The 20,986-nt window shown below is 57.0% G+C and overlaps 2 protein-coding genes across 6 annotated transcripts; one reads left to right on the top strand and one right to left on the bottom strand.

The window, feature by feature from the left end:
- The first annotated feature begins 3,352 nt into the window (after positions 1-3,352).
- KCNJ9 (potassium inwardly rectifying channel subfamily J member 9) lies at positions 3,353-13,349 on the top strand. 4 transcript variants are annotated; one of them, XM_087440987.1, is made up of 3 exons: positions 3,353-4,632; positions 7,309-7,538; positions 13,100-13,349. In XM_087440987.1, the coding sequence occupies exons 1-3, from the start codon at positions 3,783-3,785 to the stop codon at positions 13,268-13,270; spliced, it is 1,251 nt and encodes a 416-aa protein (XP_087297113.1). In that variant the 5' UTR covers positions 3,353-3,782; the 3' UTR covers positions 13,271-13,349. The 4 variants fall into 4 exon arrangements, with proteins under 4 accessions (XP_087297113.1, XP_087297104.1, XP_087297101.1 ...); XM_087440978.1 differs by having other exon boundaries at positions 13,069-13,265; XM_087440975.1 differs by having other exon boundaries at positions 13,066-13,265.
- IGSF8 (immunoglobulin superfamily member 8) lies at positions 11,029-18,164 on the bottom strand. Of its 2 annotated transcripts, none has more exons than XM_014797056.2 (7): positions 17,262-17,907; positions 14,503-14,880; positions 13,343-13,804; positions 12,569-12,976; positions 11,922-12,335; positions 11,435-11,565; positions 11,029-11,279 (listed from the first exon to the last, which is right to left on the bottom strand). In XM_014797056.2, the coding sequence occupies exons 1-6, from the start codon at positions 17,608-17,610 to the stop codon at positions 11,450-11,452; spliced, it is 2,127 nt and encodes a 708-aa protein (XP_014652542.2). In that variant the 5' UTR covers positions 17,611-17,907; the 3' UTR covers positions 11,029-11,279; positions 11,435-11,449. The 2 variants fall into 2 exon arrangements, with proteins under 2 accessions (XP_014652542.2, XP_004442832.2); XM_004442775.3 differs by lacking the exon at positions 17,262-17,907 and adding an exon at positions 17,946-18,164 and having other exon boundaries at positions 11,032-11,279.
- Positions 18,165-20,986: the final 2,822 nt, after the last annotated feature.

The raw sequence follows: 20,986 nt of genomic DNA, 5'->3' as shown, positions 1-20,986 counted from the left end.
TATATCTATACAGTTCTGACCAATGTATAAAAATATTTTATGCTCTTTTTTATGTAACAGTGTGCCTACGTGCACATTTACATATACAAACATAGTAACTGATTATATTGATACACCACAGACACTACATTGCTGGGGCGGTCTGACTTTGTGAAAGAGCGTGGAGGGGGTGACACAGATGTGTGAGTTTGACTACTATCTCTGCCAATATCCAACTCTGTGACATCTGCTAAATCACTTAACCTTTCTCAGTTTCAGTTTTCTCATCTATAAATGAAGAAAATAATACCTATCTCATAGGGTATCACACAGGGTTGTTAAATGAGATGCGTGTCTAGTTCATAGCTGAGGCTCAATGGATTGTTATAAGCAGTGTTAGTTTTATGTGTCTATGTGCCTTTCTTCCCCACTGGACCATGAGCTCCTCTGGGCAGGGACTTATTCATTTCTGTAACCACCCCTACCTAGCACATTGCCTGGCACTTAGGCTCCAGAAAAGTTTGTTGAATGAATAGTTAGTAAGCCTTAACCTAGCCTTTCTCTCTATTGGCCATTTGGGTTGTTTCTAGACCTTTGCTATTAACAAAATACACTTCAAAGCCCTTCTATTTATATTGCCTCATTTGATCTGCACACCCTATGAAGTAGGCAGAAAGGGGCTTTTTGCACATGGCCACACTCTGTGAAAGGTGGAGCAACTATGGCTAAGGGAAGTGAAGTGACTCCTGTGGGTCACATCGCAAATCAGGGAAAAAGATTAGAACCCCTGACCCTGCCTCCCTTCCTTGGGTGGATCTCTTTTCCCTCTAGCTACCTCTTTCTGGATCAGGGTGGCCTCTCCAAAAATGGAGACTGTGTTGGTGGGCCTGACCTGAGAGCAGCATCTGCACCCAGAGGCCCCTGTTGGAGGTGATGAGCTGCCAGCTCCCAGATGGCCTTCTGAATCCCCAGGAAACCAAACACATCAAGGCCCGTATTTTCCCAGAGCCAGGAGGTTCTTAGGAAAGAGCCAGTGTGCCAGTTTTTCTTTCTTTTTTTCCTGATGGGGTGAGGAGGCGAGCTCTGAGTTGTCCAGGAGGAGGGACTTTGGCTAAAAATAGCTATAGCGTGTGGATCAGTCTCTAGTGGTACCCAGGACTGGGGAGGGGAGGGGGATGCTCTAGAGCTGTCGCCAGACTGGTTGCTGTGGAAACAGGAGAGGAGCAGGGGAGCCTGGGAAGTGGGGATGACACAGATAGCAAGTCCTAGTCAGAGCTGCCGCTACATTTAGGAGAAACAGCAGTGCCTGCGGCTCCCACCCTCCAAGGGGGTTGGGGGGGGTGTCAGGGGCATGGACGCTACCCCCCAGGGGTCTCTGCTGCCGGCTACTCTCCTCTCCACACGCTGTGAGTTGAGTTGCGGGGGACTTGGGTTTGGGCCCCTGTTTCCAAGGCAAGTGGGGGTTTGGGAAGAGCTGGTTCCTGAGGGAGTTTTCACCAGATCCCCTTCCAAAAAATAAGCCCCATTGCTGGCCAGCATTCCCTAGGGGGAGAAAGGAAGATCCAGGAAAATGTGGCCCTGGGGTCTTCTGGAGAAGGGGCACAGCACGCACAAGAAATAAGGAGGAGTAGGCTGCAGGAACAGGAATCTTTGGAGGGAAGTGCAGAAATCAAGTCTTTGATCCGGGATAGAGGGAACAATCTCACACCTTTCCTACCCCATTGAGAAAAATGCAGCCCCCACTCAGGAAGACAGGAGACAGGACAGAATCCAAGGAAGGCTCACCTGGATCCCTGAGGCAATGGAGAGCGAGAGTCATGGGGGCCATCAGATTCTGGGCTTCCCTCCCCAGCCCTGGGCAAAGAGATCTGTCTAAGCAGGCAGATTGGGGGTCAGGTCACCTAAGACCCTGAGAGAACATCTGGAAGCCCACCTGGGGCTGAAGGTAGGATGAGAGGGACCCAGGTACTCTTCTGCATGACCTGGGGTCTCTGAGCCAGTCAATGCCTATAGATCACTTCTCGAGGACATCCTGGGCTGCAGCGAAGGAAACGAAGCCCATTGTGGGGGAGGGGAAGACCCTAATCTGCCATTGCACTGGGGCTCCTGGACCCTGTGTCCCCTGACTCCTCCTGGAAAATAGATGTGAGGGGTGTCCCTAAGCTCCAAGCCATCTCTTTTTGGTTTTTCCTGCCCTTTACCCCAATACACACACACACAGACACATTCACACACACACACACTCACATTCACACAGACGTCTGGCTACAGAGCACGTCACTCCAGAACTGAAATTCTGGAGCTCTGGGTTTGGAGTTAGATATTCAGGTGGTTTCTCCCCAGGACCTGGTCAAACATCCAGGCCTTCTGTGATCCTTGTCACACTCCTCCTTTCTACCACCCCACCCCCTCCACCACCCTCCCCAGCCAGCCCAGGTTTCCCTGGAGTGAGGGGACAGGATGATTCCCAGGAAGAAGGGAAGGTTGAAGAGTCCTGAATCCTTCTTCCAAACTTTTCCTTGTAATGGTCTGTACCTCCTAGCAGCCTATGGTGACTAGGGAAGGCTCTGGATCTGTCTCTCAGGGCAGATTACAGCTCAAAGAGCTCCTCAGGGGGAAAATTTTGAAGGAAAATCAGGTGGGCTTTCCTTAGAATGTGAGCTTTGGGGCATATGGCTGGGAGCTGTTATAATCATAGTCAATGGGTAGTAGGAGGCTGGGGGAAAGGAATGCAGGGAGTAGGGAGGTCAATGTGGGTGCTTAGGCTTCACTTGATCTGATTTACTGTGTCTCAAGAAGAACAGGATACCAGAGGGATATGAGCCTAACTCTTGATGAACTTTGTACTTCCTTCACCCCAACAGTCTGTGTTGATCTCATATCCTCCATCCCTCCTGCCCATTTTCAGGCTGTCTCCACTGTGGAAAGAACCGAGGGGAAATGGGGCTGACACCACAGCAGCAATACTCATGGTTAGTCTTCAGGGAGGATTTCCAGTGGGAATTTCCCAATGTGGGAATGCTCAACCCTTGCTCACTGGCGATTTTTCACTTACTTTCCACGGCTTTCATTTCCTTCTCCTTCCTAAGCTTGCTGAGAGGAGGAAGATGTGGGAGGGGGGAGAGTAAGTGAGGTGCAGGGACTGAGGAAAGGGACAGACTTTCTGTGTCAGTCTTGGGGTGAACATCAGAAGAGCCTGGTTAGCCGTCAGGCTGAACTGTAGAGAGCAGTGATTAGGGCACGATCCTGACATTAGCCAGGGACGGGGCGGGGGAGGCCTTAGGGCGGGGAGGGCTACACACCTTACAGGAAGATTACCCTGCCTGCTTCCGAGGAGCCCACAGCCTTACGATTTCAGGAAACTCCCTCCCTGCCTGGGCCTTTTCCCGGGGGATGCTAGTGAGGGACTGCACGCCTCAGCGGTGGTAGGACAAAGATCCGTGGTACTTCCTTCCCCTGGAAATAATCATCCAACTTCCATAGTGCTATCCAGTTCGTATACATTATCGTATTGATCCTCACGATCTTGTGAGCTGGGGGCAACTGGGGTTGTGCGTATTATTCCCTTTCTACTGATGCGGAAAATGAGGCTGAGACACACGAAGGGACTCGCTCAGGGCCACCTAGCCACTCGGAGCTGGCCCGGAGGTCTCCGCTTCTCCCGCGGGTCGGGTAACCCGACCAATCTTTAAGTCCCTCCAGGATCCCCGACGCCGCCGAGGCGCCCAGCGAGAGGCGGTGAGCCCGGGCCCCCGCGCGTCTGCAGGCGCCCGCCGCGCTCGCCCTGAGCCGCCGCCGCCGCCATGGCGCAGGAGAACGCCGCCTTCTCGCCGGGGCCGGAGGAGCCGCCGCGGCGCCGCGGCCGCCAGCGCTACGTGGAGAAGGACGGCCGGTGCAACGTGCAGCAGGGCAACGTGCGCGAGACGTACCGCTACCTGACCGACCTCTTCACCACGCTCGTGGACCTGCAGTGGCGCCTCAGCCTGCTCTTCTTCGTGCTCGCCTACGCGCTCACCTGGCTCTTCTTCGGCGCCATCTGGTGGCTGATCGCCTACGGCCGCGGCGACCTGGAGCACCTGGAGGACACGGCGTGGACGCCGTGCGTCAACAACCTCAACGGCTTCGTGGCCGCCTTCCTCTTCTCCATCGAGACGGAGACCACCATCGGCTACGGGCACCGCGTCATCACCGACCAGTGCCCCGAGGGCATCGTGCTGCTGCTGCTGCAGGCCATCCTGGGCTCCATGGTGAACGCCTTCATGGTGGGCTGCATGTTCGTCAAGATCTCGCAGCCCAACAAGCGCGCCGCCACGCTCGTCTTCTCCTCGCACGCCGTGGTGTCGCTGCGCGACGGGCGCCTCTGCCTCATGTTCCGCGTGGGTGACCTGCGCTCCTCGCACATCGTCGAGGCCTCCATCCGCGCCAAGCTCATCCGCTCGCGCCAGACGCTGGAGGGCGAGTTCATCCCGCTGCACCAAACCGACCTCAGCGTGGGCTTCGACACCGGCGACGACCGTCTCTTCCTCGTCTCTCCGCTTGTCATCAGCCACGAGATCGACGCCGCCAGTCCCTTCTGGGAGGCGTCACGCCGCGCCCTCGAGAGGGATGACTTCGAGATCGTCGTCATCCTTGAGGGCATGGTGGAAGCTACGGGTGAGGGCAGGCCCAGGAGGGGAGCGGGGTGGGCAGGGAAGTGGCTTTAGAGGGTCCAGGGTCGCGGGAGGGCAGGGTCGAGAAAGTCGGACAAGAAGAGGGACCAGGGAGGTGGCGAGGACTGATGGAGAGGCTGGTGGAGGATGAGAGATTGAGGTGAGATGGGGAACCTGGGTTGGGAGGGGTGTGTGAACCGAGTGACCCCGCAGAGAGCCAAGAGAACGCTTGGAGGAATTCTCTGAAGTGTCCTCAGCCTGGGGCCCTGGGCTGAGAGGTCTGTGTCACTGGGACTAGGGGAGAGTACTAATAACAGCTGACACTCACCCAGTGCTTACTCTGAGCTGTTCACAGCTCCAAAGGACTTTACACCCCTGAGTTCATCTGATCTTAACAAGAACCTGATGAAGGGAACTTCTTGTTATTGTGCTCATTTTTCAGAAAGGAGATTGCCCCAATGATAGGTTAAATAAGTTGCCACAGTCATAAGCTAAATAAGTGGCCACACCCCTTGTAGGCATGGATAGGACATAGGCAGTCTGGCTTCGGTGTTCAGTGGTCCAGCATTGGAAGGAGGAGTTAGGTTCGGTGGTTTTCTCATTGCTGAGAGGTCTAGGGCCCTGGAATTTGGTGGTGAGGGTTTTCCATGACCTGAGTTATTCCTAGGCTGGAACTTAGGGAGAGGTCTCACTTCTGCCTCGGTTTCCCCATCCATGAAAAGATTCTCAACTTCCACTGACAAAGGAAATAGATGATCTTAGCATTTCTAGCCCCTTCCCCCAAGGAACTGGCCACGCACCTGTCATGTCAGTACCTCCAGCTCAGGCTTGCACAGTGAAGGGTTTGGGAGCAGGTAGGAAAAGGCCAGGCCATTTGCTGCCAGTGGCAGCAAATGTGGTCCTTTGAGACTTGAATCTAGAAGTGGGAGGAGGATAAGCAAACCACAAGTGGATAACCAAAGGCCCACGAGGGGGCCCTGCAGTTCCTGCCACTGTTGCCAGAGCTGTTGCCCTCTGCTGGCTTCTCCCACAGGCTATACTTTCCAACCCCTTCCCTGGCTCTTCACGCTGAGCCTCTACTTCACCACCCTATGCCCCAGTGAGCCCCATTCCTTCTTCACTCCCCCATGCCCCGTCAGCTCCTTCCCCTTCCCCCACTCACCCATTCCCTTTCCTCTCTCTCTCTCCAGTTGTCACTCCCTTGCCATCACCTGAGGCAGCCCCTCTCCTTACAGGGAAGCCCTTGCCCACCTGCCTTTCCCTTTGTACCCCCAACCCCTCCCTCTCCACCTCACAGCCCCTCTCTCCCCAGTGTCCCTTTTGCCTCTTCTTCCCCTCCTCCACTGGATCCTTCCTATTCCAGCCTTCACCAAAGGAACCAAGAATACCAATGTCCCCAAGATGTCTCGGGACGGGGCTTTCAGTATTGAGAGCCAGTCTCTCGTTAGCTCATGTTCACTCTTCCGTTCCTCCCTTTTCTGAGGTCACCAGGGGCTGGAGGGAGATCCTAGGGTAGGAGGAGAATCGCTTGCTTTGGTGGGTGAGCCAACCCAACAGGGAAGACAAGACACAGGCCCAGGGAAGGAGGACTGGGGGTGGGGGTGGAGGAGACAGGGATGGGAGTGTGTCTGATTTTTCTAGAGAGACAAAGCTGGAAAGGATGGTAATATTTTGGGTGAGAGAGTCAGGATCCAAAATGCTTTTGAAAAGCAAGTATAATGAGCCAAAACCCTTCAAGATGACATTTAAAAGGAATAAATATAAAATTCTACATTTAGGCTTTTAAAAAATCACTTATGTAAGCACAGCATGGAAGAGCTCTGGTGAAAAGAGAACTAGGGGTTTTAGTTGGCCACAGGCTTAATGTTGTAGCAATGTGATGCAGCTTCCAAAAATGTTTATGTAATGTAATCTTGGGCCCTATTAGCTAAAGCATCATGGCCAGAAAAGAGAGGTGGTAAGCCCTCTCTTATGCATGGATCAGGCCACAATTGGAGTATTTATCACACTCAAAATGTGTAAAGGATCCTCCGTCACCATTCTGGTTTGCAGTCAAGAAAGTAAAATTTTTGGAAGGCAGGTCACATGAGGAATGGTGGAGGGAGACAGGGATGTTCAGCCTGAAGAAGAGAAGACATGAGAGAACCTGAGACTCCTGTATTCAGATACTCGAAGGGGTGTCATATGGCAGGGGAATGAAACCAAGGGGTGGAAATCCCAGAAGGCAGATTTTAGCTCTTTATAAAAAAGAACAACCCAACCATTAGAGCTATCCCACAAAGAAGTGGGCTCCTTGTGAGGTAGTGAGTTCTCAATTCTGGGAGGTAATCAAGTACAAGCTAGTTGCCCATTATTGGGAATGCTCCAGTGAGGAGCCCTGTATGGAGAGAGAAGTTGAACTAGATCGTCCCCAAAGTCAGTTTCAAGGTTAAGCTTCTCTGATTGGCATCTCCAGTGGAGAGGAGGGGAGAGCATGGGCTGGAGATTAAGAGGAGTTGGGACAAATGGAGAAGAGAACGAGGGAGCTGGGCAAGTACAGGAGTTGGAAAGAAGGAGAAACTGGGCTGGACCAAAGTGGGGTGGAGGCCTTTGGGGAGAAATATAGGGCAGGGTGCTGGGAAGAGGGATATGGAATGAGAGGCGGGAGAAGGAAGCCCCTGACCCATGCCCCTCCCCCCAGGAATGACATGCCAAGCTCGGAGCTCCTACCTGGTGGATGAGGTGCTGTGGGGCCACCGCTTCACATCAGTGCTGACCCTGGAGGATGGCTTCTACGAGGTGGACTATGCCAGCTTCCACGAGACCTTCGAGGTGCCCACACCCTCCTGCAGTGCCCGGGAGCTGGCTGAGGCCGCGGCCCGCCTTGACGCCCATCTCTACTGGTCCATCCCCAGCCGGCTGGATGAGAAGGTGGAGGAGGAGGGGGCCGGGGAGGGGGCAGGGGGAGGGGCTGGGGCTGACAAAGAGCAGAATGGCTGCCTGCCACCCCCAGAGAGTGAGTCCAAGGTGTGACCAGTTTCCTCCAGACCCCTGTGGCAGGGCCAGACACAGGCACCTGGGGAGCTGAATATTGGAGGTGGAGAAGGAGGCAAGGCCCCTGGGAATGCACTGAAGCTGGAGAGGCCCCCTCAGAATCTCGAGTCTCTGATCCAATACAGAAAGGATGGCTCCTGATTTCAGGAGAATGGAGGGTGAGGATGAGTGAACTTACCAGCCTGTCTGTGTTTGACTTCACATCTGTTCATGGGTGGATGGATAGACAGAAGGATGGACGTATGTGGATGGGATGGGAAGGTGGAAGCAAATAGACAGCTGATGGATAGGTAATGGACCAACAGACAGGTGTACACTCAGGGCTGCTGCTAACCCACAGAGCATCTTTGTGCAAATTCTAAAAAGTCACCCTTTTCCTCCAGACCGACGCCGCCCCAAACCAGGGTGCATGGCTTGGGGAGCAGAGTGTGGGCTGGAGTTTAGTCCCCACTCACCTCCTCAGCCATCCTCCCTGTGTCTGGCACACCTGTCTCACTGGACACAGTAGCCCGAGCAGCCCAGAGGAGAGGAAGGTGGACAGAGGTGGGCAGAGATGAGGAGGACGCCCTCCCAGCTCCACCCCCACCACTGTGACACACTGAGCAGAGGATGAAAGGCTGCGGGGGTGGTTCAGCGGGGTGTGAATGACCTTGTCCACAAGAGCAGGGAAACAGGCAGTGGGGGAGATGCCCGAGCTGGGGCCCTGGAGCAGGACCTGGGAAAGGAGAACAAGAGATGGCTATTTTCTGACAGTGGAGTGAGATCTCATAAGTATCACTGCAGAGGCAGGAGGTGAGAGGGAGGTTTTGAGGAGGAAGAGCCAGGGAGAGATGGAGAAAATGAGTTCACTAGAGGTGGGACACAGGGGCCCTTGGGAAAGCAGAACTAGTCTTGGGGCACCATGAGAGGGAGTCATTCAAATCGTTCCTTGGGTGCCCAGTGAGTACAGAGCACTGACCCAGGCACGTGTGGGGTGGACAGTCAGAGACTTGATTCCTTTCCTCAGAATACAGTGTGCATGGATGAAACAGAGAAATATGCCCGTGGCAACTGAACAAGGTATGGTTGAAACTGAGAACCTGAGCAATCTCTCGAAGCAGGGGGTGGGAGGGTTTGGTAATCAGAAAGCTAGGGATTGAGTAAGCATAGGGAATGATCTGAGCCAGCAGTAATAAAACTTGAGTGGGCATCAGAGTCACCTAGAAGACTTGTGAAAACACAGATTGCTGGGCCCCACTCCCAGAGCTTCTGACTCAGTACGTCTGGGGCGGAGACCAAAACTTTGCATTTCAGACAAGTTCCCAGGTCCTGCTGATGCTGCTGGAATGGGGACCACACTTTGGAACCACTGCTCTGAGCAAAGACATGGAGGTCATCTCAGGAGGTGGGGCATACAAGCTGAGCAGAAGCTAGGGTCCTTGGGGGAGGAGACTGAAATATAAAGCGTGGAGTATTGGGTGAGGAGGAGGGACCCTGAAACCCGGGCTAAAGGGTCTAACTCTGGGCCCAGGGACTCACCCATCAGTGGAAATAAGGCAGTGACAAACTGGCGATAGTGTTTCAGGAAGATGAGTAGGCAAGACAGATAGGATGAAGCAGTCTGGAGGCCTTGAGGGGATTCCTAGGGAGTTGGTGGGGAGCTGGAACAGGAAAGGCATCAGTGGCAAGGGATCAAATCGCTTGTAGGGCTTAAGAGGCAGGATTCAAAGTGGGAGACAATGTGAGAGAGAAGCGAGGAGTCCAGACATCTGGATGTGCCTGTGGCCTGCTGTCCGCCTAGCTGGGACAGGAGCCCCTGGAGACACATATCCCCATCCCACGTCCACCCCCTTCCTGGTGTCATCCCAGTCACGGGGCAGCCCCCGGATGGTGAGGGGACAGCAGTGGCAAGTTGAGAGGGGGCAGAGGCAGAGGGGACCTGAGGCTGGCCTCCTGGGAGAAGTGTTATGTCCAGGCAGGCACACCCTCTGACAGCACTGGCCCAGCAGTGACCTCCATGCCTTGGCCCTGGCTACACCCCGCCCCTGTCCTTTAATAAAAGTCTGAGCCCCTTGGGGGAAAGCACCTCAGTCTGCTCCATTCCAGGCTGGGAAGCTGGGGTCCTGTGGGACACTGTGCCTCCTGGAAGCAGGAAAGGGGTCACGGAGGGAGCCTATGCCAGCTTGGGCCCACTCAGAGAGGATCTCTTTGCCTTAGGCCACAGGGCTAACTGGGTCACTATCAGTCAAAGATGAGGTCTCTGCACCCTGGTGTCGGCTGTTCCCCCAAGAACAAATGCTGAAGTGTGGGATGGGGAGTCATTTTGGTTTAATTCAATGAAAAAGGTAGAATCTGGACAGGAGGGAGTGGGCCTCCTGTCACACACACTCACCTAGTAGTTAACCCATTGTAACTGCACGGGCAGAGAAACTAAGGCTGGATGGAAGTCACTGAGACCCCACCACACCTCTCCTCACCACTCAGTCACCGCTCAGGGCACCACTGTGTACAGTGCAAGGAGTCAGGAGCCCTGGGTTCCAGTCTTGACACTGTCACTAATTAGCTCTGTGACCTTGGGCAAGTCACATCGCTTCTCTGGGCCTCAGTTTCCCCTTTTGTAAAAATAACACTTAGCAAACTAGTGATGCTCAATAAATGTTTAAATAACTGAATTGACAGAGGTAGACTGGGTGCCTCTTAAGGTGCAACGCAGCTAAGACTTTGAGGATCAGAGAATCCTTAGGCAGAGACAAATTCGGGGAGACGCTGGGGCACTGGAGAAGGGTGAGGCAAGGCTTGGGGGTGCATGCAGGCCATGGGGGCAGGTGTGTGCAGGGGCTCTGTGGACACACAGGCTTTCCCCTGACTGCTGTGCCACACAGGGGCTATGCTCTGGGGCTTCTATTCTGCTGCTGTCAGACAGAAGAATGAGGATCAGGAGGAAAAAGGCAGAGGCCCCAGGGCCTGGTGGGAGGAGTCAGGCCCAAGACCAGCCAGACCAGGAGAATGAGGTGGGCAGAGGGGTGCGGGGCACTCAGAAAAGGGCACTGGCCCTGGCAGCCCCAGCCCTGTGATGTGAGAGAAGGCTGGGAGAGGGGACCAGGCTAAGCTGGAACTCGACCCCCGTTTCTGTGCTCCCCTCCACGAGTAGGAGTCCCAACAGCGAGTGGCTTGGCACTGGCAGCTCAGGCAGCAGATGGGACCCAGGTGTCCTCTCCTTGGGTGGGTGGCATGGCCCACGGAGGCCAGATGGTGTTTATGGTGGGAAGGGAGGCCCAGGTCATCCAGAATAGGTTGTCAACCCCCCAACAACCTCCCTGCCACATATCCAGCCTTTTACAGCCTCATGGCAGGGAAGACACAGCCAGCCCTGGATTTTATAAAACAAGTTTATTCACATTTTAGAAAAACTAATTCTAGGTCAGGGAATGGCCTCCCTGTGGGCTGGGTATGAGATCAAGAACAGAAGGCCAGAGGGAGGGGTTAGGGAAGGAAGGAGTGGGGTATGGGGGCCATGTCCCCCACTCTGGGTAGGGGTAGGTCAAATAAATTAAAAGAAGGGCAGACAGAGGGAGAGGGTATCCAGGCAACCAGAGCAGGCTTGGAGCTGGGCTGGAAGACGGTCAATACCTGCAAGAACTGGAGAGAGAACCCTGAGTGGGACTCCCTCCTGGCCCTCACCCCGTCAACAGTCCTGCAGAACTGAGAGCTGGCTGTTCTTCCTCCAGGTGGGGCCGGGGGGAACAGCTCATCTCAGGGCTGGTGAAGACAAGGTGGGGGGTCTTCTCCCTCACCTGGGGAGCCAAGGATCACCGTTTTCGCAGCCTCTTCATGAAGCAGCAGGTGATGGTGCCGAGGACGATGGCGCCGGTGACTAGGGCAACCCCTGCACCCACCAGCAGGGGCACGAGCAGGGTGTCCAGGGCTGGGTGAGAGGAGGGCTGTGTTCAGCCTGGGTGCCACTGCCCTCCAGCCACTGTCCCACTTGTGTCCCAGCACCTTCCCTATCGAGTTGTCTGCACCCACCTCCTCCCCCATTCATAGACAGCCCTCCCCTGTCCACTCCCTGCCCTGTCCGCACTCAAGTCAGCCTCCACCACCAAGGACACTGGGGCAGATGGGCACTGAAGGGCTGAAAGCTGGATTCCCAAGGCCCTTCGTGTGAAGTGGTGCAGAAGAGAAAGGGGATAGTAGCAGAGGGTCAGATGGAAAGGGAGGCACAAGAGCATGGAGCTGGAGGAAGGCGGTGAGTGAGGAGGGGGAGGGCAGGGAGTCTCTTACCGTGCATGTAGGGGTAGACCGTGACAGGCCCCGAGCGGGCACTGCCCGCCTGGTACCAGCTGTAGTCAGCATGCTGTACCCAGGCGCTGGGGGCACAGTGGTACACGCCTTCGTCCTCCGGCCCCAAGCCATGTAGTCTCAGCCGATGGCTTCGAGGTCCCACCAGCTCCACGCTGACAGGGCCTCCTCCGGGCCGGACCCCCAGCTCTGCCACACCATCCTGGCCCATGCCACCCACCAGCTGGGCAGGGGCAGAGCTCAGCTCCCCGTCCTCTAGTCGCTCCACCCACCAGCTGGCAGCCAGCCGCAGCCCCGGGGGACCACCCCGCACAGAGATGTTGCAGAGCAGGGAGGCAGTCTCCCCACGGTACACTGTGCCTCCTGCTAGCCATGCCACAGCCTCCAGCACCACACCTGCAGAACAAAGGACATGGGGTCAGAGGGAGAAGGGTCAGGGGACGTGGGGTTAGGACCACTGTCCAAGCAACACCCCAGGAAACTCAAGGTGTTCCCACAATCTTAGAAGAAGAGGAGGGTGAGACCGAGAGCTAGAGGCAGCTGAGGGAGAGGGAGAGAGCATAGAAACAGCAGGAAAAGGGTTCTACAAGCCCTGAACCCTGTCAAGCACCCAACCCGCCCCCTCTCACCTTCCTCCCGCACGTGCACGGGGAGGGGCCGGGAGCGGGCACTGGCTGCCTCACGAAGCCGGGCCCCAGACCCTCGGACATAGGCCTTGGCAAGGCAGCGATAGGTGCCTGCATCACCAGGCCTGGCAGCCTCCAGCCTTAGCCGGTAGGTTCTGGAAGCCACCTTCTCCATGGCAATGTGCCGGCCTTCATAGCCAGGGCCCAGGCTGCCCACACCCTCTGTGTCCAGCTGGGCAACCAGGCGGCCAGGCCCAGGTGCCCCTGCAGGTGCCATCTCCCAGCCCACGGAGTACGCAGCGTGACGGCCTGGTGGGGGCAGTGCTCCTGACACATTGCACAGCAGTTCCAAGGGTTCCCCTGGGCCAATCCGACGTTCACCAGGCCCGACGGCCACTGCCAGCTGGCTGGCTGAAACACAGGAGGGGGAAAGGGGTGTCATGGAGGCAGGAGGGGGTACAGAGCACCTGATTCCCCAACTATAGTTCCTTCTTTGACAGCAGCACTTCAGGGCCACCCACCTGCGCCTCACAGGGTATGACCAGCTCCCCCACCCAGGGGCCGGACTCTCACTCCTCAACCGTGGCCCTGCTACCTCCACAACCAGCCTCTGAGCAGAGAAAACCCGTCATGGAGAGAGAGGGAAGCGATGCTAACGGGATTGCTCACTCTGGTGAAGGTGGGCTCCCTGGAATCAGACGATGACCATCTAGTGCCCCTGGTGCCCACTGAGATAGCATGACTCCCAGCTCCCACCCAGGGGTGCAGGGCACTCACACAGTGTCTGCACGTCCACGTGGGCCAGGACAGCCCTCTTCTCTGCGATCTGGGCCCAGCTGCCATCAGGATCCTGAATCCACTCGGCGGCAGTGCAGTGGTAGGTGCCTGCGTCGTCTGCCTGGGCACCCCCAACCACCATGCGGTACCGCTCGGTCCCCTCCTTGCCCAGCCGCAGCTCCCCTGCAGCCAGCCGCTCTGCATAGGGTGCTCCAGCCTCCACAGCCATGTCGGGCCGGAGTCCCACCACCTCCTGCAGAGTCGCTCGCCCCACTGGCGCCTCGGGCACAGCTCGCCCAAAGGACACCGCTAGGTGTGTGTGCTTCTGCGTGCTTGTCCGCGCCAGGCAGCCCAGTGCCAGCTCCTGCCCCTCGTGCACTGTCAGGCGAGGGGGTGAAGTTGGGGCCTGGCGGCCTCGGGGGCCTGGGGGGTAGGCAGACACCTGCAGCACATCTGGAAGAACTGGAGAGAAGAGCGGGAGCAAGGGAGGGCTGGGGACTGGCAGCCCGTATTACTGTTTCCTACATACAACCTGTTTCCCTGAATAGACTGTGAGCTCCTAGAGGGCAAAGACTTCATGTTAAATTATTTCTTCTGTAACCCAGTGGTGCCAAGAACAGTGCTGGGCACACAGCAGGCGCTCAATAAATACTTGTTGAATTTCACAGAACCAGCCCATCGCCTACTCACCCTTATGTTTGGGACTGAGCCCCGTTTGAAATACTCAGAAAAGTGGCTCTGTCTTCCTTCTCAGAAGACAAAGAAACTTAAGAGAGCAAGAATGTCACATGGTCTCACTCCTCCCACCCTACCTCTACTTTCTCCCCCACCTCCCCCAGATCTGGATCCTGGAATCTCCAGGAATGGAGTCTTTCACCCTCTCAGACTCCCCCACCCTCTTGGGGCATGGAGAGGGGACTGGACAGCTTAAGGGCCCTTCCCTCTCTCCCAGGAGGTGGCTCAACAGAATAAGCAGAGCAGTGGACTGGAATGAAGAGATCTGGGTTAGAGTCCAGCCCAGCCGCTAACTTGCTGGGTGACTCTGTGCAAGTCACTTAACCTCTTTGGGCCTCAGGTTCCTCAGTTGAAAAACCTGAGAGTGGTTAGATAGGCCCCCCCTGGCCCTGACTTTTGCCTCTCGGGTGGGTGTGGCCCAGTACCTCTCAGTTCCACCTTGCTGCTGTAGCTGCCTAGGTAGCGGGCATCAGTGGAGGGTGTGTAGCACTCGTAAATGCCAGCGTCCTGGGCCTGCAGGCGAGCAATCTTGAGCAGCACGGCATCACCCTGCAGACGCTGCACCTGCACCTCACCAGCCGCCACGCGGGGCCCGAAGACGGCATAGGAGAACCCGGTGTCCCTGGTACTGACAATGCCCAGTGCAGCCTCTGGGGCCTCGGGCCTGTACAGGAACCACTCGAAGTCCTGCTGGGCAGGGCCCTCGTAGCCACTAACATTGCAGGAGATGGAGATGGCTGTGCCAGCCACGCGGTAAAGGGGCCCCTCGGGGACCAGCACCTCCCGGGCACAGCACCCGACTCCTGTAGGGAAGGACAGGAGAAATTGGGGAGGCCCGCGTCCCCACTGCATCCCCCCACTACCAGCACCATTGTTGACCCTTGCTCGTGAAAGGAAAGGAAACCCGGGGAAACACGGAAAGCATGCTGGGTAGTAAGACACCTGGCTCTCAAGAAGGTGGTATAGAGCCAGGTTTGCCTCCAAACCCAGAAACATCCCATTTCTGCCAGGCCAGAAAGGAGTACCTACATCTGCTTCCTGATTTAACCATTCCTTGATTGCCTCCCCCCACCTCTCCACTCCTGTCTGCGGTCCCCTGCTCGGGGCCTGGTCAGTGGATCCTTCTAGCTAAGGGATTCAGAGACCACATATCCCCCTCCTTGGTTGGAGGGGAGCTGTCAAAATCTTGCTCAGAAGGGCTGGTTGGCTCAGTTGTGTCACCTGAGCCAGGGGACTCCAGACAATGGAGCCAGTGGCCCAAGCAGGACAGGGCACAGACCCAGTCAGTTCTCACCATACAATGCCCTCCCCCCTCCAGCTGTGCCATGAGCTCACTGCTTCTCCCACCCCACAGGGCTGCGGAGACAGCTGAGGCTTATGGGGCAAGAACCCGTCTCTGCCCTGGCCCCCGGGGGCAGAAGATCCCCTCCCCGCCAATGCCTGCCATCTTCCTGGCTGGCCCAGCTGATGCACTATGCCCCCTCAACTCCCTAACAAAAGCCTTTATTTGCATATGGCGTGCATCTTTTACATATGGTTCCCTTTCTGTAGGGAGACACTGACCCCAGCTGCCCCATCCCATCTTTCTGTCCTCAGGCCAAAACTCTCTTCTTCACCCTGTCCCCACCCCCAGACCCCAGCCTGCTCCAGCAGATACTCCTGGCAGCCTTGGAGGGCTCAGCTTCTTCTTTCTCTCCCTCCAACCTTCCACAGCCCGGCTAGATAAGACTACAGAACCCCGGACTGTAAGGAGGGCTGGGTCAGCCCCCTGCCTCCATTTTACAGATAAGCAAGGTAAGGCAGGAGAAGTATAATGTCTTGGCCAAGATCCTACTGTCCTTGGATGTCTTGCAGATGCCCCTGCAGAGGGACAAAGCCAGGGAGAAAGATGGGGAACTCCAAGGCCAGGCCTGTGGGGACTGACCTCACCAACTAAAATGGCACCCCAGGGACATACCCAGGGCCTTTCTGCAAGGGCTGGAGGAAAACACCAAGTCTGTGGTCAAATTCAGTCCTCCAGCTCCTCCAGAAGGGCTCCCCTTGACTTTCCCTCCTGAGCTGGGCTAATCTTAGCCCCTGCTTCCTGTGGCCAAGGCACGAGGAGAACTTGCGGTTGCTTGGTTAGAGCAGAGCACAGGCTGGGAGTCAGGAGGTCGGGTTCCAGCCCCAGCCCCATCCCCATCCCCAGCTATATGGCCTGGCCCTGGCCCTTCCTCCCAGGCCTCAGTTTCCACAATGGAGGAGAGCAAAGAGCTTCCACTCTGACAGTGAGTGTGTGACTCAGGAGGACCCTGCCTGAGGGCATTTCATAATCAGAGCCAGCTGAGCTGACATCTTCCCTGGCCTCCAGGCAGACTCTGCTCAGATGGACCCCTCCCAGCTTCCTGGCTCCACAACTGCTGATGCTTGGAGATCCCCATGGGAAAGTCACCCCACCATCTTAGGAAACCAGCTGCCAGGCCACTGTCTCTCCCCAGCCAGGTCCCCTCCTCGGTGTTAGAGAGGGAAGTGAAAGAGCAAAGAGGCCTGCTTTGGAGTCAGATGGATCTGGGTTCAAATCCCAGCCCCAACAATCACGAGACGTGTTCGCTGGGACAAGTTACTTCATTTTCCTCATCTGTGAAATGAACGTTTAAGTGCCTGCACGCAGTGGGCGCTCAGATCCCGGCAGGCTCTTCCATCTCTGAGCACCACATTACGCCACCTCCCCTGGGTTCCTCTCTGCTCCACGCTGCCCACTGGGGAAAACAGGCCAAGCGCTAGGCAACCAGGCCCCACAGCTCCTTCCTCTGTACACCCTCCTGCCTCCCTCCCAGGTCCCCGCAGAGAGGACTCATTCTAGTCCCACAGGGGCCAGAGACCTATGCAGCAGGGGGAGACTCTGCTTGGCGCTGCAGTGGAGCTCTGGTCCAGAAATAGGTAGCTGGGGCTACGTCAGCCTGCACCTTGACTACGGCAGCTCTGAATTCTGGCGACGAGGCCACCCCCAGCCCCCCCTTGTACTCTTGTTTCAAGGGCCTCAGTCTCCTGAACATCTGTACAGGTATCGCTGCCTTCGTGCCATACTCCTTCCCAGACCGCCTTCTACAGGGAACCCTCCAGTTCAGGCCAAAACCAATTCCACTGTCACTGCCCCCATGCATCCAGTAGCGGTGGCCCAGAACACCCCCCCGTGAACACCCACCACGACAGGCACTGGGTGCTTGGAGATCCCAGCAGCTGTCTCCACGGAGCCTGGTTTCTCCTAAGGCAGGGAAGCTGGGACTAGGGGGGTGTGACAACCAGTGGGAGGCTACAGAGCCAAGTGCCATCTGGAAGAGGGAAAGTGGGGCAAAGGGAGACCTGCCCAGAGTGGAGATGGGGGTGAGAGAGGGAACTGCCCCCAAACTCAGATGATGAAGGGGGGGTAAGAACCGACCCCTGGGCCTCCAGCCAACCCCAGGCAATGATGAAGCCGGGCAGGCACTGCCCACGCAGGGCGGGCACCCAAGGCTGGGCCTGAAGCTGACTGAGGCAGAGATGATTCTCAGCATTTGGGCGCAGTGACCCCAAGACCTGAGTATGCCGGCCTAGAAGTGGGGCCTGGCTCCCGGAGGCCTGGCCGTCCCTGGGGGAGGCACCTCAGTGGGTCCTCACTGTGCCCCAGTCAGGGGCCTAGAGCTGGGGAGCCTTCACCACCCCCCAAGACCGGCTCGGCGGACGGCCACAAAAAGGCAGCTGGGCGTCGAGCCCAGGGAAGCTGGAGGCGCCCCTGATGGAGAAGGAGGGTGCGAGGGGCTCCGAAATGCTGGGGTGACGGCCGGACTGGTAGCCAGGTGCCAGATATCTGCCCGGCGGGGCTGAGGGCCAGGGCGGGGGCCGGGCTTACCCAGCATTAGCAGCAGCAGCAGCGGAGGACCGAGAGCGCCCATCCTGCGCGGCCCGCTCTGGGGAGGCTCCGGGGGATGGCGCGGGCTCTGGGTGGCAGGGAACTCGGGGGGCGCATGCCCAGGTGGGGGGCACGAAGCGGTGCAGTGAGGCGTGGGTGCGCAGAGCCGAGCTGAGCCGAGCGGGAGCTTCCAAGTCCCCTCCTTCCTCCCCTCCTCCTTTCTTCCTCCTCCCCCCGCTTTCCCTCCCGCCTCGGCGACTCCGAGGACCATTCCCGCCCCGCCCTGCCCGGGCCCCGCCCCCGCCCTGGCCCCCGGCTCCCGACCCTGCCCCGGTCCCCAACCCTGCCTTGACCCGTCCTGACCCTGGCCCAGCCCTGGTCCCCGGCTCCGTCCCTACCCAGGTCCTGGACCTCAGCCCGGGCTCCGCTCGCACCTGTTCCCGGCTCCGCCCTGACCCCGGCCCAAGCCCCGCCCACCTAGGTCCTGGCTCCACCCCTACAGACCCCGCCCCCGCCCCGCCCGACCCCGGCCCCGGCTCCGCCCCGACGCCGACCAGCTCAAACTGGAGGCTCCTGGGCCCTGCTAAATCTCCACCCAGCCCTGCGCAGAGTGCACCCTCACCTCGCACCTGCCGGCCTTTCCCTGAGAATTGGGTGCCGGGGCCCTGCGGTCGGTGAGGTGACTAAAGCCACCCACTTAGAATCCAGTTATTTGCTCTGGGCCGCTAGGCCTCGCAGCAAACTCCGCCGAAGTGGCGATGGGCGGGACCCAGGGCTTCCGGAGCGCGGAGGATCTGGCTTGAAAGGCGTGTCAGGGCTCCGCAAGGTCACGGGAGACCGGTTTGCCACCCCCTCTGGGCAGAACCAGAGGAAGTGGGTTAGGAGAGTGGGCCGTCTGGGCGCCGTCACTTCTTGATTGGTGATCCTGGTCAAGTTGCTTAACCTCTTTCAACCTCAGTTTTCTTGTGGGCAAATTGAAGTGGGGTGACATCCACCCCAAAGGGTTTTTGTGACGATTAATTGAGATAATGTACATAAGGTGTTGGGCACAGGATAACACGAAATAGAAGATAGGGTGTGTGTTTTTTCCTTTGTTTTTGAATTTTTATTTAAACTGCATGCTAAGAGGTTTCCTTTAGGCCTAAAGAGAGGGTGAGCCTGGGGTTTAGGTGAAGGTGTAGCTGTTTCCAGGGAGGAGAGAAGGGCCTCGCTCTGCACTGGGACAGGTGGCTGGGGCCTGCCGGGAGGTGGGAGAACGGAAGAGGCATCTTTCCCAGGTGCTCTGTCTCTTCCTCAACTATGGAGAAGGTGGAGAGTGGGGAGGAGCAGGAAGTGTGTGGCCGGAGTGCGGGGAAGGGACAGCCCTGTCTGCTAAGCTAAGGCTTTCAGTGGGAAGTGACCCCAGAGCACCTTCACCGTCCAACCCCCTACCTGTCCCTGTTCATCGCCCACCCTCCCACTCACTCCCACCGCCTTTTATGGAGGAGGAAACTGAAGCCCTGAGAGGGGAATTGACACAGGCCAGAACAGACCTTTCTTGACTCTGTCCCCAGAGCCTGGCACAGAGCCTGGCTCCGAGGAGGTGCTCAGTTGAAGCCACATTCAGAGAGAGACCAAAGAAACACTGAGGCAGAATGCTGGGGACCCCAAGGGAAATCAGTACCTCCCCTCCCAGTACTTCCAGGACTAGCCCAGGAACAGAGCAGCAGGTGCCTGTTTCCTCCTACTTTCACATGTCCACAGCCTGATTTCTCCAGATCCCTTTCACCTAAATCCATCCACAGGGCACATTGAGCTATGAAAACTGAAGAACATAGGGAAGCTTTTGGAGGAAAACCACTCTCCCTTTATTTGGGAGTGGAGTGCACTTAATGCCTTCCTGGTGCTTGAGAGATGTTGCTGATCATCGTCATCCTAGATGCCATTTTGGCGATACCTACACAATAAGGCCCTTTGGGGTATTATTTCTAGTCTTTACAGCATATTTTGCCAGATGGTGTCATCTAACAGAGAAACCTGAGGTTCAAGAGAAGTTAAGCATTTTGCCCAAGGCCATACAGCTTTTAAGCCACCAAGGTATGACGAGCTCTGCCCCAAATCTTCCCACCCCACTGTCTCTCTTCCCAAGCCTCTCCCCGCTAGAAACTCATTCATTCAACAAATACTGATTGGGCCAGGCCTCATGCTGGGCACTGGAGAGGCCGTGGTAAACAAGGTCCATGTGGTCCCCTGCCTTCAGGGAACATACTGTCATTCCTGGGAGACATACCATAAGCAAGTAATAACCAACCGCCAGTATGAGTGTTATGAGAGGGGACACTTAAGGGAGCTGAGAGTACCCTATGGCTTGGGGCTGGGAGGGAGCTGGGGGCAGGAAGGTGTTGAGGGCTGGGCTGGTGTCTCCAGTGGGGAAGAGGCCCTGGGAGAACAGCTTCTTCCACACGCTCCTCCCCAGACTGAGAGTTCCGAAGGCCACCAGCAGGGGGAGCCCATAGCCCAGGCCTGAGTTGCCCAGCAGATGTTTATGTAACTGGGAAAACTGGGGGGAGGAGAGCAAAGCCCCAGGCAGGAGGCGCTTCACACAGACAGACAGACGTATGTACCCACAATAACACAGAGGAGCTTCATACAGAAGGATGGCACACACACACCCCCACAGATGATGCACAGACACAGATACACACGACACATGCACACACTGCAGAGGAGGGTTATATGGCGTAGACTGGAGAGCACTCCTGTACGCCCCCATCTGGCCCATAAAAAAACTACACAGGCTTATCCCCCACCTTAGCTGATGCCTGTGCGGGGTGGCAGGCGGGGGGGTTGTGCAGGGAAAGGAGGAGCAGCCTTTCAATGCGTCTCAGGCCAGCCTGAGACAAGAGGGAGGGAGCCTGGGGTTGCAGAGACACTGGGTGAGGGCTGCAGTAGTGACCACGGGGGGCTGTGTCGTCTCTCTGCCGTTACCAGTTTCCCACTCACCCTGCAGTTACCACCAGGTGTGGGCATACATCAGACGCCAGTCCTATGTTTCACATGCT

This window comes from Ceratotherium simum, chromosome 2 (assembly GCF_057802395.1).
Source record: "Ceratotherium simum simum isolate JZ-2026a chromosome 2, ASM5780239v1, whole genome shotgun sequence".
Taxonomy (NCBI): domain Eukaryota; kingdom Metazoa; phylum Chordata; class Mammalia; order Perissodactyla; family Rhinocerotidae; genus Ceratotherium; species Ceratotherium simum.
The sequence above is the reverse complement of the archived record's forward strand: the minus strand, read 5'-3'. Positions and strand labels throughout refer to the sequence as shown.

What these genes read in the sequence shown, in the direction of transcription:
- IGSF8 (XM_014797056.2), bottom strand. Translation starts at nt 17,610, where the DNA reads ATGCTGAGAATCATCTCTGCCTCAGTCAGCTTCAGGCCCAGCCTTGGG. An exon ending in CAGCAAGGTGGAACTGAGAG is followed by an intron (nt 13,805 to 14,502) that starts GTACTGGGCCAC and finishes TCTTCTCTCCAG; the next exon opens with TTCTTCCAGATGTGCTGCAG. An exon ending in GGTCTACCCCTACATGCACG is followed by an intron (nt 11,566 to 11,921) that starts GTAAGAGACTCC and finishes CCTCTCACCCAG; the next exon opens with CCCTGGACACCCTGCTCGTG.
- KCNJ9 (XM_087440987.1), top strand. Translation starts at nt 3,783, where the DNA reads ATGGCGCAGGAGAACGCCGCCTTCTCGCCGGGGCCGGAGGAGCCGCCG. An exon ending in GGGCATGGTGGAAGCTACGG is followed by an intron (nt 4,633 to 7,308) that starts GTGAGGGCAGGC and finishes CCCTCCCCCCAG; the next exon opens with GAATGACATGCCAAGCTCGG. An exon ending in CCAGCCGGCTGGATGAGAAG is followed by an intron (nt 7,539 to 13,099) that starts GTGGAGGAGGAG and finishes TGCGCCTCACAG; the next exon opens with GGTATGACCAGCTCCCCCAC.